This window comes from Perca flavescens, chromosome 15 (assembly GCF_004354835.1).
Source record: "Perca flavescens isolate YP-PL-M2 chromosome 15, PFLA_1.0, whole genome shotgun sequence".
NCBI lineage: Eukaryota > Metazoa > Chordata > Actinopteri > Perciformes > Percidae > Perca > Perca flavescens.
The window spans coordinates 11,456,358-11,471,831 of NC_041345.1; the positions used below are offsets into that span (position 1 = coordinate 11,456,358).

Consider the following 15,474-nt stretch of genomic DNA (forward strand, 5'->3'; position numbering starts at 1 on the left):
TAAGTCATTTTGGGGTACAATTTGGTTTTGAAGAATTCTACAAGCAGCAATACCACAGGCCAAGCAATCGGCCGTTCCAAATAGGCACATTTTCAACGGGCTGTGTAGCCTACTAGTATTATAAATACAGCTCAGTAAAGGTGTCTCTTTAAATGGTTGGGTTTAAAGGATTTTTTTTTTAACACCGCTAACAGTTGGTCATTTAAACTTGCAAAATATATATTTTAACAAACTTCTGCAGTCAGAAATAGGAATGTCATAACAGTAAGTCAATGTGGTTCCAGCCGTGCTTGATACTGTACTGGCCACCAACCTAACGTCACTGTGAAACAGCAGCACACTGTGGGTAAAACAGATGTAAACTCTGCTGACTCCATTCACTCTGACAAACAGCACCTGCCGACGTCATTTCCTTGTCTCTCTGTCTTTGTCGGCCTGCTTTGTCTCTTCCTGATAAACAGACACTTACTCTCCTTGGCCATGTTAAAATACCTGCCTAAACCGAGCCTGATTGACTGCTGCTTTGTGCACAGTTACAAAGATCCGGGAAATACCTGCTGTAAAAAAATTTAGCCCTGGAAACTACTTCTACATGTTTGTCTGCTGTATATAACAGATCATTAGACAAGTGGCCAGAGGATGTGTACATTAGAGATGAAGTCTCTGCTGAAGGGGTGCAGACCTGCAAACACTCAAAGGAAGGGAATCAGCTACTGATGATTGAAGTGGTGCAGAGATGTAAAGTGTTATCGCTGTCTGGGTGGACAGAGGATGGATTCAAGGAAAAGTACAGTAGATCAAATATAGATTCACTTTTCTCTTTCTTTCTTTTTTCTCCCTCAGGTACAAGTTGCTGAACCAGGAGGAGGGAGAGTATTACAACGTTCCCATCCCTGAGATGGACGACGTCAACCTGGAGCTCCGACAGAAGTTTGAGGTAAGTTTGACTGAATTTGTTAACCTGACGCACCAGATGGTTTGTTACACAGAACTGTGTGAGAAGCCATCATTGGAAACTGTTTGGGAAAGGGCAGACCCTTTCAAAAAAAATACCTGGAAGGTGATTGTATGAACCATCTGTCTATCACGTCCGTTATTGTTTTGAACGAACAGTCCCACACACCCGAACCACACCTGTAGCTGCCCGTAGCTCCTCACAGGCCGCTGATTGGTCGAACAGATGGTAGTTCAGACACAAACGCATTACTTCAAGCCTGATAAAATGGATTTTCGTGTGATATGTGATCCTGCAATTCTCGCGTGGTCGCGTGATATCGCGAGAATCCAGCTGCCACGCAAGGTTATGAATTCATAACACTCGATAAAAGCATACTGTAAGTAGTTTTTTTTTGTAACACATGCACACATGTATATCGTATACACTCACTTATCCTCTCCTGTCACCATGGTAACCTTGTCCTGTTCCCCCACTTGTGCTTTGCACCCTTTGTGTCAGAGAGGGAGATCGCTTTCTTCTGGCATTGATAAAGAGAATACTCTTGATTTTAAAGGAAAATCCCCAAATGCATATACAGTACAAGCTTACACTCGACAAAGGAGGCAAGTTCCTGATTGTCTTATGTAAGAATTGCAGGTGCAGCTACAGATAATAATTCACAATGCTCACTGAGTGGAAACAGGCAGACTATTTTTCTTTACAATGGGACATAATTTAGTTTGAGAAGTAATACAGAAGGATCATGTAGAGGGTCTAAATGAAGGCCAAAAAGGGTTTATGCTGTTGTTGAAATAGCAGCTTTAATGGTTTTGCTGTATCTCCTTGCCCTCATTGGACTGAAAAAAACTGTTTTTGTTACTGTTTACTGTAATTCAGCCTACATAAACACCAGACAAACACTCCTGTCTGCTGTTTTGGATTAAGCTTTTTCTCGCTTTCAAATGTCATCTTTTTTATTAAATTTTAATTTTTTCTTATATATAATTAATATTATTCTATCTTAATCATGCTTCTTGGACCACCTCAGTCCTTTTGCAAGTTTTGTCCAATTTACTTAAAATCAGTTATACCTTACATTATGGTTACTTTTATCACTCTTACAAGTTGTTGATATTAGTGGATTTCTTTTTTTTTTTTTTTATATTTTTATTGCATTTTTCAAAACACAGAACAGCTCAGACACGATAAGAAGCGAAAAAACAGCAGGATGTGGGCATGTGGATACAGTAAATAGAAAATTATTCTGAAAGTAAGAATGAATAACATTTTTCATCCAGCCTCCCCCTCTCAGCATTCTGCAACAAGGCAAAGCAGTAACCAGATGACAATCAATACAGAGCATATAAACATAGCAAGGCTACAAGGCACTTGTCAGATAGTGAGCACTTAAAACCAAGTCACAAAGAAAGGCTAGGCTGATCTAGGAAATCCACGAAGCAAGGAGGATGACATCGTGGGCCCAATATGCTGCAAGTAAGGGTCCCAGACCTTATAAAAGGCATCTATTTTGGAGTGAAGCATGCACATGATGTATACACTGGGAATGCAGTCCATAACAATGTTGTGCCATGATTGGTCTGCTAGCAGTTTTGAGACTTTTTGTTGCTTCATGGACATCAAACTTAGTAACTTAATAAGAAAAACATTTAAAACTCAAAAATACTATTGTTTGCTTTGAAAATGGTTGGCAGGTTGTATAGTTTTCTAGGATTCGTAGTAAAGTAGAGCAAAATCATGCAGCAACAATGCAGCTAACTCTCGCTCTCTAGTGGCCAGTCTGTTTACTGCAGTGGGGTTTCTGTTACAGTAATACATTAAAACATCTGTGCTTTAAATTAAACTCATAACCTCTTCACGTCCATATTTAATAACATGCAGGTAGAAGGTGGCTGATATATTAATGTAAACAAGTGCAAAGCATATGGGATTCCACTGAGCGAGGGCAGTTTTATTAAAGTCCAGCTCTGTGTGTTTTAATACTCAGTGTCTTGACTCTCCTCCGAGGCTACAGCGTCTTCACACAACTGTGCTGTTGCCGTGGAAACTGGGGCGAGATGCAGAAATTAAACCAGATGTGACAGAAAAGGATGTACTCTGTTTTCTAGTCATGCCTTTGATCATTTTATCGTTCATAGATAAACGATAATAATAACAGATCAAAATAATGAATAATCAAGTCCACATATATATTCTGTCACTCCCCAGCTCATGCTTACACCAGCTAACCTTTGACCGCACTAATAAGTGAGTTTCTTCTTTCTTCTAGGCCTGCCAGTTAAATATCCACTATCTCAAGGTAGCTCTTCTGCCTGCTCCGTCTCTATTCCTGCATCACGCTCACTTTACTGGCCGCATTGGGATTGTTTGTGGATTTCTGCTGGGCTTCCACAAATTAATCTGATTTACTAACAAAGGCTTTCAACAGCATATAGTTGAACCAGCCCAATTTGCTTGCTGTTGTACACACATTTCTCTAACTTCTCTCACACACTTATACACTAACTTTCTACTTCTCTCTGTTTCATGCTTACAAACTAACTTTTTTTTTTATTTATTTTTTATTAAAAGGACTACATTTTATTTAAATATTAAGGAACAATTCAGTCATACATTTTGAGGGTTTTGCAGCACCTGCAGCATCTGCTGCAATGGTCAGCATCAGCAAAGTCTGACATTTGCATTTGGCTTAACAGTGCAGACAGAAAAGCGACAGAAAAGCAGATGGTGTTCCAAAAAACACAAAAAAAACACAAAAGGAACAAGAAGGTTTAAGTAGACGTCCTGCATATAACAGCTTTAACATATGTACTCCACACAAACACCACAAAGCATTGTTGTTAGTAAATTTGTGGACCACTCAAGTCTTTGTTGGTGTCATCATTTTTACGACTATCAGTGTACTGTCATTGCCCAAGACAGCTTCACACCCACTCCTCATTGGCTGACAGTGTGGTCCACAGTCCGCCTTCTACTATTCCACCTTTGGTCAGGACTATAGAAGGCTGTAGGACTGGAAGCATGGACTGATACTAATGCACTGTAATTGTATGAATGAATGCACACACAGGCAGGTTCTTGCTGTTCTTGGTGTGCATGCCAAATGTCTCCACACGGTGGCAGTGTTATATCCATTATAAGACTGTTGTGTGGCTGCATTGTATGTGTTTGAATACAACTTTGTGTGGCCACATTGACATAAATATTCCATCTTTTGTTTGTGTTGAAACAGGTCGATGTGTTCTTTTTCGTGAATTGTTTATAATGTGAAATATTAGACATGTACAGTTTATGTAAATGTTCTGTGTTTTGAAAATCACCACGAGATGGTAAAGGTGACGATAGAACAACTGTAAACAAATTAAGCACAGGATCCCCACAGTATTTAAATTTAAGTTTCCTCCCGACAAAACCTTATGACATGATAAAAGCAACAACAGCAATGTGATAACGTGATGGATAGATATATAAAACTTTTCCTGTATAGTGCTGACATGCACAAAAATATCTCCACTCCTAAATTAGACATTAATGGATGTGAACACACCCAAGCTTTAAAACCTGGTTAGATATGTGCCAGACCAGTTTTGTTCTCGGCCGATCTCCTCCAGCAGCGCTCTAATAGTGTTTATGTCCATCGCTTTTTGACTTGTCATCCCATATGTGGCCATGAGGTATTAGAACCAAAAAGTATTTTTTCCTTGTAAAGGGATTTTAGAGGTCAGAACAGAGGGAAATATCCTTTTTGTTTTGCAAGAAAAAAAGCAAAAAGAATACAGAAAAAACCAATCAAAAATAATTACATTTTTAGTAAAAAAAAATTTGTATTAGTTATATATATATATATATATATATATATATATATATATATATATATATACTGTATATATGTATATATACTGTATATATGTGTATATATATATATATATATATATGTGTGTGTGTATATATATATATATATATATATATATATATGTGTGTATATATATATATATATATATATATATATATATATATATATATATATATATATATATATATATATATATATATATGTGTGTGTTTTGGGGTCCCCCTCAGATTTATTTTGGGAACCACCAGTTTATATTGCCATCACACATTATGACGAAAGCCAGAGCAAACTGTTGATTAATGACACAAGTATGTGAAATTAATGATTTAATATTTTCATCCCCACTACTGTAAGAGTTTGGTGGGGATATGTAAATCAAAAAATTGTGGATTTAAAAAGAATGATGTAAACATCAGAGTCCTGCTGCTTTTCTTTCCAGCTGTCTCCACTGGGACTCAATTTTAATGAATTAACTCCAATGAAAAAAGAACCACTCTGTAACTGACGCACCTTCGTAATGTTTACATTATTCTGCTCTTAATTAACCAACTTACCAGGTGTGCATGTAGAGCCTGAGTCAAAATATGTGACAAATGTTAGTTTGAGTATTGTCACATTGAGTTAAGAGTAGAGAAATGGTTGGCGTGGCAACAGCCTCTCTGTGCCCCACCGGTCGCCTGTTTTCTCTATCAGCCAGAAACAGACAATGGCTGTGATGGGAGCAGGCAGAGTCCTAATTGCCCTTTTTGTTCAAAGACGCTTGGCAGGCCAGTCATTATAACAACAGGGAACCTTGCAATGCTGGCACCCTCCCGCTGACTGCCCACATCATAATTTCCCAAAATGCACCAGTAGAAAGATCATGCTGAATACCTGTGAGGATGTCTGACATGTCAGTGGGAAGAAATAGATCACTATATTCTCTCAACATAGAAATAGAGAAAGAGTAGAGATGCTTGATTAGATTCTGACTTGTAAATCTGCAGCTAACCAGTTTTTGATGACGTGAGGGATGTTAGTGCATCCATCCTGGCACATTTTAGGGTAATGTAATAACTGCTAAACACTTACAGAATGTATTATCATGTATCAAAATGTAATGGCAGCATGCATAATACAATAATAAATATCTGGATTGAAAATGTAACGGATCACGCACCGTCAATAATCAATATGGTACAATAATATGACATATCCCTTTATATGACATTTTACATTGGCATTTCTAATTAATGATGCAAGAAATATATTAGATGTTACACTTTAATGTGGATTTATGTCAATGACAGGTTCTTGTAGTTTTAACCCATGTGGAGAGATATTTTATTATTTTAAAATGCTTTTGTGGTCATTACATCAGTTGTTAATGTGTTTTCAGTTTTTAATGAAACAGATTATATCTTACTGAAAAGCAGCAGAACAACACACAGTCCTACTGTGATCAATAGCTGATGTGCACACTTCCTGAAAAAATGAGCAACGGGTGATTAAGTCCTGCTTTGTGTAGCAGTCTGTGATCTGCCAGATGTGAATCTCTGACTCCAGACCAGCTGTTAGACACCAGCATGAGCATCTCCTTATCATTATTATTTACTTCATTTGTTAATGCTATCAACTATCAAACTATGTAGATGAAATCTCATATCAATACTGAATATACTTTTTCACTTTGTAATGCCATTTTGACTGTTTACACCACAGAAAGCCAAGCTGGGCCACGGTAAGAAAGTGATCACGCCGTCAGACCATCGGCGGTTCAGCCTGCCTTCAGGTAACGTGGACCGGCTCCGACTGAGTGACTTCAACTTCCTGGCCCTGCTGGGGAAGGGCAGCTTTGGCAAGGTGAGACCCGACACTAAAGGCGTAATGTAAAAGCTAATTAATCTTGTAACGCTTCAATTTTGGCAGCCAAAGAATGCCTGATAGTGGGCATTTGTTTGATGTTTCAAAATCCATAATCTCTTTGTTTCATTGTGACATGTGGTGTCTTCATCAACTGCAGGTGATGCTGGCAGAGATGAAGTCAACAGAAGAGCTGTACGCCATCAAGATCCTAAAGAAAGATGTTGTGATCCAGGATGATGATGTTGAATGTACAATGGTGGAGAAGAGGGTCTTGGCCCAGAGAGACAAACCGCCCTTCCTCACGCAACTCCACTCCTGCTTCCAGACTGTGGTGTGTGAAAACTTCAGCCAAAGTCGTTTTTTATTGCGTTCTTCCTGCACTGCTGTAGAACTGCACAGTTACACAATAAAATATAATTTACTTTATATAACGGGTGCTGTTTTGCTCCCTCATCATTCTTTCAACAGCTGTCTATCCAATCCCTGACGTTTTATACCGGTGTGTGTCCGTTACATATATCTTTGCCTTTCCACTTACTGTCTATTTATTCGCACTCTTTTGCCGGCGCCCCTGCAGAGAAAATTGATACTGGGCTGAGACCACCCTTGAATATAAAGTCTCCAGTATGACGTCAACTCTAGACAGGGTGTCCCTTATCAAAGCTTCCTGATTTATATTACAGGTATATGAGCTGACCGTAGCCTTATTCCTGAAAGAATAGGTCATGTCAGGCATTTTATTATCTCTGGAGGACCACCAGGTGTTAAGATACATTATATATATGTTATATGTTTATTTCTAAGGATAATTCTATGTAATGCACTGCAGGTTTTAGTGTGCACGCATTTACTTTTCTTTGTGTAGCATCCATTTAGAGCTGCTCTTTGGGGAATAACGTCCTTTTTTGAATCTAGGATCGGCTGTACTTTGTGATGGAGTACATCAACGGGGGAGACCTTATGTATCATATCCAACGTATGGGCAAATTCAAGGAGCCACAGGCAGTGTAAGGACACTCTATAGTTTATCCACAGGCACCTGTTTTAACAATAACAAAGATTAAGCCTATTAAGCTACCATAATACATTGACATCTAAGTCCTAAAATTCTGATATTTGTGTGCAAACAACTGCTATTTATATTTATTTAGACATTTCATGCTTTTATTAGATAATAGTAGAAAGATGGGGAATGACATGCAACAAGGGAACGTTACAGTTCATGGTCAGACATTTATTAATATAAGGGCAAGGGATTATTGTGTGTTGCTTTCTTGTATTCAGTAGAATCACTTCCCTGACAAATTTCTTTTGTGAAGATGTGTATTTGTTTTGTCATTTTCGATGTTGCAGGTTTTATGCAGCAGAGATTGCTGTCGGTTTGTTTTTCTTGCACCGAAAGGGAATTATCTACAGGTGGGTGAGTCAGAGAAAAAACTGTTTTATGTAATGACACACGACATTCTCCTAAAATTCATGCATGTGTTTTGGAAAACAAAACACATGCAGGCTGTTTACCATAAACATTTTGCAAATACATTGGAGGAAAAGATTTTACATAAATAGATGAGGTGAGTATGAGCAGAGATTTGAAGAGAAATATAAAGGCTGTCTGCGTGTTGAAGATCAATGGAACAGAGCGTGACTCATTGAAGACAGAGAGCAAAAAAAGTAAAGTAAAATCTATAGTAAGTGATTTTTATGCAATGTGATGGAGGAAAACATGATAGACAAGCTGAATTTGAACATGTAGGAGTTGAAGTAAGACATGATGAAGTAGTTTAGAAATTGACTTGGAGAGATAGACTGATGGGCAGAGTAAAGCAGCAGACAAATGATAAGGCTATTACAAGATAACACACAAGACAGACAGAAAGAGAAATTAAGATAGGGTAGGGAAAGTAAGTAAGTAAGAAGAGATTAAAAATGGACCTGTACATTTAGCCTTGCTGTGTGTAAACTGCACAGCTTGTATACCCCCAGGAAGGGTATATGATGCAAAAGAGCAAAAATAGAAAGGACAGAAAGAAATGATTGACAGAGGCTAAGGTCACCCTGTTCCTCTTCGGTACTTCAGCTAAGGACTAAGGACATATCTCACCAGCCTTGTGTTTGGCATCCTGACACAGCTTTGTGACAGATATATCTGCCAGAAGTGGTGAATGAGGAAGAAAATGAAGAATTGAGACATGAAACACAAGCACAGACACACATTGAATTGTAAAAGCACAAATATAAAACACAAAGTAAAAAGTTATTTTAGGCAAAGAAATTATTGTTGGTTTCCTGATGTATGACATGTGCTGCAGACAGATAAACTGGTGGCAGTGGTGCAGAGCAACAGTCTGGATAGCTGACAGCAACACACAAAAATTCACAGTGGTCACAAATCCTCACAACCTGTCTCTGCTGCAGGGATCTGAAGCTCGACAACGTGATGCTGGACTCTGAGGGCCACATCAAAATTGCTGACTTTGGCATGTGTAAGGAGAACATGTATGAAGGCATGAGCACACGCACGTTCTGTGGCACCCCGGACTACATCGCACCGGAGGTGAGAAGGAGATGTCTGTAATGGGGAAACTGGGCACAGATTACAGTAAGAATTGCACTGCATCTTATTTTTAGACTTTCTTGTCCACTATATATATGGATTTGAAATTTTTTATTACTGTATATATAGTATTAATCTCAAAAAGAGTACAACCAAGAAGTTATTACAAGCATTTATTTACACAGGGGAGAAGGTCAGAGATGATTCATCAGTAATAATATGTTTGTCTAATAATATGTGTATATGTATTTCTATGTGTATCTCTCCCCTTCCATCTTTCTGCACTGACTCATGAGGGAGCACATTGTCTCACAGATAGGGAGGAGCACTTACTCCACTTTTCTCACAGGAAATGGAGTAAGGGCTCCCCCTAAATAGGTCTTCTTTTCTCCAGACTTCCTGGGCTTTAAAGAAATCAGAGACAACTCAATAAGCGTTTCTTTTTCACTGGACAGTGAATGCTTTATAATGACTTCATGAGCCATCTCATTTGCTCTCCTGACTGCAACTTCTGGCATTATAGCACAAAATATATGCTCGTTGGATCTGGAAAGTCATTTTCAAATCATTTTCCAGACAAAGTATAACCAGGAAATATCCTTTGACTGTATGGAAACCCATAGCAGTATAGGCTATCATGTATGGCTAAATTGTAACTTTTTGAACTCTGTTAAAGGCGAGTGCAGCTGTGATTTAGCTCTTTGCCTTTGCATCTGCATGATCATTATTATTGTGTGTGTGTCAGTGTGTATACTGTGTGTGGGAGGGAGGTGTAGAATGGCAAATTGGAGGGTAGCAAAAAGCCCCTTTGTTAAAGCAGCTCAAAATAGCTCACTGTATTTAATGGTGGTTGATTTGTGTTTTGAGTTTAGATGAGATAAATGCTCCTTTACAGTGCTACTGTTCACAGTTTCTCTTGATATCTTTACTGTTTTTCTTTTGCTTTGTATGTAGTAGTATGTGGCAGCAGAGAGAGAGATTACTGAATCTGTTCAGAACCACACCTCTCTGAATTCATTGATGGGGTAGTGTGCGCATATTTGATTATTTCAAGTTTTTAATCTTTTCACTTTTTGCCTCTGTCAGATTATAGCATACCAGCCTTATGCAAAATCAGTGGACTGGTGGGCTTATGGAGTTCTTCTGTATGAGATGCTGGCAGGACAGGTAATATGCTTTTTTACTGCACCAGTTGTGGTCTACAGTATATGGTTTTTTATAACATCCCTCAATTAGGACTATGCATTAAGGGGTATATATCCATGAAGTTGTCCTGTAACAATGTTATTCATTAAGAAAAAAACATGAATTAGTACCAGCTTCTCAGAGCTTCTCAATCTCAAGAGGATTTGCTGCATTTCACAGTAAATTAATCTTGTGGACTCTTTAGACAAAACAAGCAATTTGAAGACGTCAACTCAAGCTCTAAGAAACCTTGATGATCATTTTTCACTCTTTTCTGACATTTTAGACTGAACCTTAAATCGAGTAAAAAAATTAAAAAATAGTTAACACTACAGTATTGAAAATATAAGAATTACACACATAAACACAAAATAACAATTATAACAGGATTTTTTCCCCAAATTGTAAAAAAATTGTCTTTTTTTAATTATAAAGCAGATCAAGTTTCTGTAAAGTTATCAAAACGCTTAATCCACAGAGAAATAACAACAGTCCGTATTCAGAAACAGTGCCCTCAGGACGTCCGTACAATTGTGATGTCACAACTATAAGTAGAAAGTGTAGCTACAGTGCCGTTACAGTCATTCCCCTATTCCCCATGATTTGACGATATAAATAAAATTGAATTGAATTGAATTCCCCGGCTGCAATGACGTGCAGAGACTCGCAGAGCGCATATGCAAATGACCCTGGAAAGCTGAGCAATCAGAGCAGACTCTGCTTTTTTCGGGAGGGGGGCTTAAAGAGACAGGGGCTAAAACAGAGCGTTTCAGGCAGAGTGTCAATATAAGTATATTCAGAAATAATGCAATTAATTAAAGCATGTAAACATGTTCTGGTAGAAACCCAAAAGACAAGTATGAACCTGAAAATGAGCATGATATGGGACCTTTAAGGAAGTCAATGTTATAATAGAACATTGAGCTGCAAGTGTAATACATACAGAGAACTAGATGTTTTGAATTTATTTGTGTAATCAAAGTGACCTAACACATATAGCACCCATGAGCATCATGGGACCACTAACTTAAATATCTCTGAGTACAAGACAGTTATGTAACATACACCTGTGACACCCACAGCAGCTCCCACTGCTCAGCTCACCTTCACATGCTGCTCTTGTCACCTCAGTATCTTGTCAGGTTTCAAAGAATAACCCTCAAGCTGTGACACTGTGTTTGTCTTTCTTCTCAGCCTCCATTTGATGGAGAGGATGAAGACGAGCTCTTCCAGTCCATCATGGAACACAATGTGTCCTACCCCAAGTCCATGTCTAAAGAAGCTGTGTCCATCTGCAAGGGAGTAAGTTCTGTTTAAAGGGCCATACAGTGTTTTATAAAGCATATCACCAGCTCACAGTTTCTCACAAGTTGTTCCCTCGGTACTGTTGAGTCACAAATTTCCATGGTGTTCGAAAATTATCCTTTATTTAGCAGGCATCTTTTCCCCTCATACCTGGGCAGCACTTTTGTGACATCATCTCAGTGAAGCGGCATCATTCATGATCGTCATGATTATTTAGCAAGGAAATTAGTTTTAAAAGTCAACTTACACTCCAGAGAGGATTCAGTTAAGATCCAGGCACTGGTCTGATCAAGTCTTTTAATAACATACCTCACCTTCATTTATTATAATATTACACCCTGTCACAGCATGCTGCCACGAGAAATATCATTCATCATCTTAGAGCCGGTGACAAAATAAATTATCCGGATCCTCATTGTTTGCTTCACATCTCATTTGCAAAAGAAATTATTCATGGTCCAAATTAAAAGTAGCTGCTGAATCAGAAACTAAGTTATGAAAAGGCATTGTAATTTCCTGCCACTATTTAAAAGCTGGATGAGCGAAAACACTGAGTGTCAGTCTGGCTCTGCATAGGTCGTTGGCATGATAGTGTAATATAACGCAGGCAAGAAGCAAAGTGGATTGCTGATAATATAAGGAAGCTTTAGAAATACACACTATCTCTCCGCTTCCCTATTTGTAGCTTTTCCTCAAGCAGCTAACTGCCGTTGTCACCCCTTCTAATGCCTCCTCTTCTGTTTGATACCAGCTGATGACCAAGCACCCGTCAAAGCGTCTCGGCTGTGGCTTAGAGGGCGAGAGGGACATCAAGGAGCAGGCCTTCTTCCGACGCATCGACTGGGATCGCCTGGCAAACAGAGAGATTCAGCCGCCATTTAAACCTAAAGTGGTAAGTGATGCTGTGTGTGTGTGTGTGTGTGTGAGAGAGAGAGAGAGAGCAAGAGACATATATTGATATGCATCATGATATTTTGCACTTTCTAAAATAAATTAGATAGATAAAATATCAATAAAGCATTATGTGTTCTTGGCTAATACAGCAAATTACATTGATGCAAAAATCATATTGTTGTGAATCAATCTCATCAGGATTGTTTTGTGGTTCGAATCCTATCTATCTACCTAGTAGATTCTTAAAGCAGTGGCGAGCTATGGAGAACAAAGTGACACAAAGCAGGGTTCAGTTCACAATGTTCTAAAGGTTTAATGAGACACACAAGGATTTCCATATTCTCTAACAATTGCTTCATTCATTTAGTTGAGGTGTAGTAACATAAGAGAATCAGGATGGGCGGAAAGATTGCCTCAAAATCTCTTCACACAGATAGGAAAACAGGGTTGCACTACAGGATACTATTAAAATAGATGAGAACGACTTTCTTCAAACGTCTCACAGAATGGAATGTAACATTATTCACAACACATATAAAGATCTTGTATTGCCATAAAGCATCCTGCTAACTGATTTGTAAAATTGAAAAAATGGCTGTAGATACGTTTATACAATGTACAGTACAGTACGGTATGTACTGTGTCGTCATCTTGCCCAATGCTACCCGTAGCATTACACACCGATGTGCCTAATGTTCAGTCTTATTGTGTCTCCAAACTTCAAGCACTATATTTACAAATCTTAAAAGGATAGGTTTGCATTTTTCAAGTCTATCTAAATACAATACTCACATGCCTATTTGCAGTTTTTCTGACCCAAAACACAGAGATCAACACGAGACTCAGAGAGGCATGTTTAAAGGTTTCTTAATGCAAGAAGTCAATACTCATGGTTGAATGTGCAGCAGAGAATAACAGGGCCTAAGCCGGATGGCTTTAAGGCTGATAATAAGGTTCAGAGCGTGGGCAGGCAGTGATGAGTCCAAAGATGAGTTCAGAGAGCTGGCTTTAGGGGACCAAACCAGGACTGGGTAATCTCCAGATCGGAATGGGGGGGTAGGGACAGAGAAGAGGTTAGCAGGTACCCGAGCACTAATAATGCAGGCCACGTGTCTTACTGTAAGGTGGATAGTGCAGAAGGTCTGAGCAGTGTCTGAGCACAAGAGCAGACAAACAATTAAGCATAGGCGGATTGACATTCGAGCCAGGGGGGCAATAAAAAAAAACTAATTGTAGCAGCTGAGACCTGGGAACACAGCACAAGCACATATGGACAAAACAAACATGCTAAATAAACATATGTTTATTTTTTAAATAATTTAAGTAATTATTCCACTCATTTTTGAATCAATGCAATTACCTGCTTACCCCCCGCAAACTCCACACATGCATTAAACATCGAAACTTGGAGCAAACAGACTAGAGACTTATTAGACTGGAATCTTCTGGCCAAGCTACCACACAGGTAGAATGAACAATCTGGCGAAGATGGTAAATTGGCTTTTTTTTGTGCTGGTGAGGTGAGTAGTTGATTGGCAGCAGCTGCGCTACAAAAGTGGCAGAGCCACCTGTGATTGAGTGACCACGCCTCTTGACCTACTTGCACATGCAGGGGAAGACAGACAGGCACACAACGGAAAGAGGAAAAAACACAATGGGGAGAGACTGCTGCCATAATAACAGTAATCATTCCTTCTTTGTATACTGGCTGAGAAAAGATCTCTTTTTGACACAATAATGTTTGGGGATTACATTCCACCTGTTTCTGTGTAGAAATTACTTTTAAGGTTCAGCTGATGTGAGGCTTCAGCTGTCTAAGTTAGACAAGTTTCTATTAGTACATAATTCCCTCTTTGTGTTCCCCAGACAGTGATTGCTGTCTGAGCCGCAGTGGAGGAACACATTTTGGCAAATACTGTTTCCCACTTGATTTGTCTGAACTCTATTGAGTCTCATATAAGCTTCCCTTACATTAAAATCACTTTGCAAAGACATTTCTTCAGGGCCAATATAGAAGGAAGGAGTGATTACAGCAAACACAAAAAACTATTTCAGTGTACATACTGTATGAGCATTTGAAGCAAGTTAAGTAAAGTTGACATTTTGACATTTCACTCTGGTTTTCCATCAATTTATGCACATTTTCTGGGGAGGCATCAAACAAGATTATTGGACAACTAGATTGTTTGATCAAGCACCTGTTATTCATGTTAATTGAATAGGGAATGGCATTCCTTTTATGAATATAATCTGGCCACACATATCCGTAAGGTCCTTTTTAATCTGTTTCCGTTAAATGTTTTTAATTTTGTGAGCTTTGATAACAAGAATAAGACGAGAAGGCAGGTCTCAAACATGATTTATTCAATACATTGTTTCCATAAAATTTAAGCTCAATGCTACCAACATTTCTACCTCAGCCAAGAGGTATAAATTCAAAGAAAAAAACAGGTGGATATTTTTAGACACAGAAAGAGATGATGGAAGACGACAAAAACTAATAAACACATATCAGAAAATTAGCATAAAACATCCAGTAGAGTGATTTATTTCTATATAATGCTCCTGTTTAGTTTTCTTGCCATCCCTGTGATGCTAAAAACGGCAAATCACTGTGTCACTCTTGAATGCATCACTGTTAAAGGATTGAAATACTTCCTTAGAGAGTCGTGAAGTGTGTATGCATGAATGGTTGTGTGTTTTATTATGTTTGTGCTCCCATCCATCTTCACCCAGTGTGATGGTTTTACGCCCAGCAGAGCTTGAGGCCGGAAACCCAGCTGCAGTCACCAGACCCCCCCCCCCCCACCGACATCCAAACCTTCTCCTGTCACCACAAAACACTCTTTTTGAGCTTGTTGCCCACATCCTCCATTCTCTCGC

General features: G+C 38.7%; 1 protein-coding gene and 1 long non-coding RNA gene across 3 annotated transcripts in view; one reads left to right on the forward strand and one right to left on the reverse strand.

The window, feature by feature from the left end:
- Window positions 1–15,474, forward strand: part of prkcab (protein kinase C, alpha, b) — a 106,054-nt gene that overhangs the window by 87,522 nt on the left and 3,058 nt on the right. For both annotated transcript variants that reach the window (XM_028600706.1, XM_028600707.1), the window contains 9 exons: window positions 844–937; window positions 6,510–6,650; window positions 6,811–6,984; window positions 7,569–7,660; window positions 8,007–8,069; window positions 9,069–9,207; window positions 10,294–10,374; window positions 11,587–11,694; window positions 12,449–12,589. In XM_028600706.1, the coding sequence (XP_028456507.1) occupies window positions 844–937; window positions 6,510–6,650; window positions 6,811–6,984; window positions 7,569–7,660; window positions 8,007–8,069; window positions 9,069–9,207; window positions 10,294–10,374; window positions 11,587–11,694; window positions 12,449–12,589 (1,033 nt within the window). The remainder of the gene's footprint in view (window positions 1–843; window positions 938–6,509; window positions 6,651–6,810; window positions 6,985–7,568; window positions 7,661–8,006; window positions 8,070–9,068; window positions 9,208–10,293; window positions 10,375–11,586; window positions 11,695–12,448; window positions 12,590–15,474) is intronic.
- LOC114570391 (uncharacterized) lies at window positions 12,880–14,056 on the reverse strand. Its single transcript, XR_003694498.1, has 2 exons — window positions 13,952–14,056; window positions 12,880–13,744 (listed from the first exon to the last, which is right to left on the reverse strand). It is a non-coding gene; the product is annotated as an uncharacterized LOC114570391 (long non-coding RNA).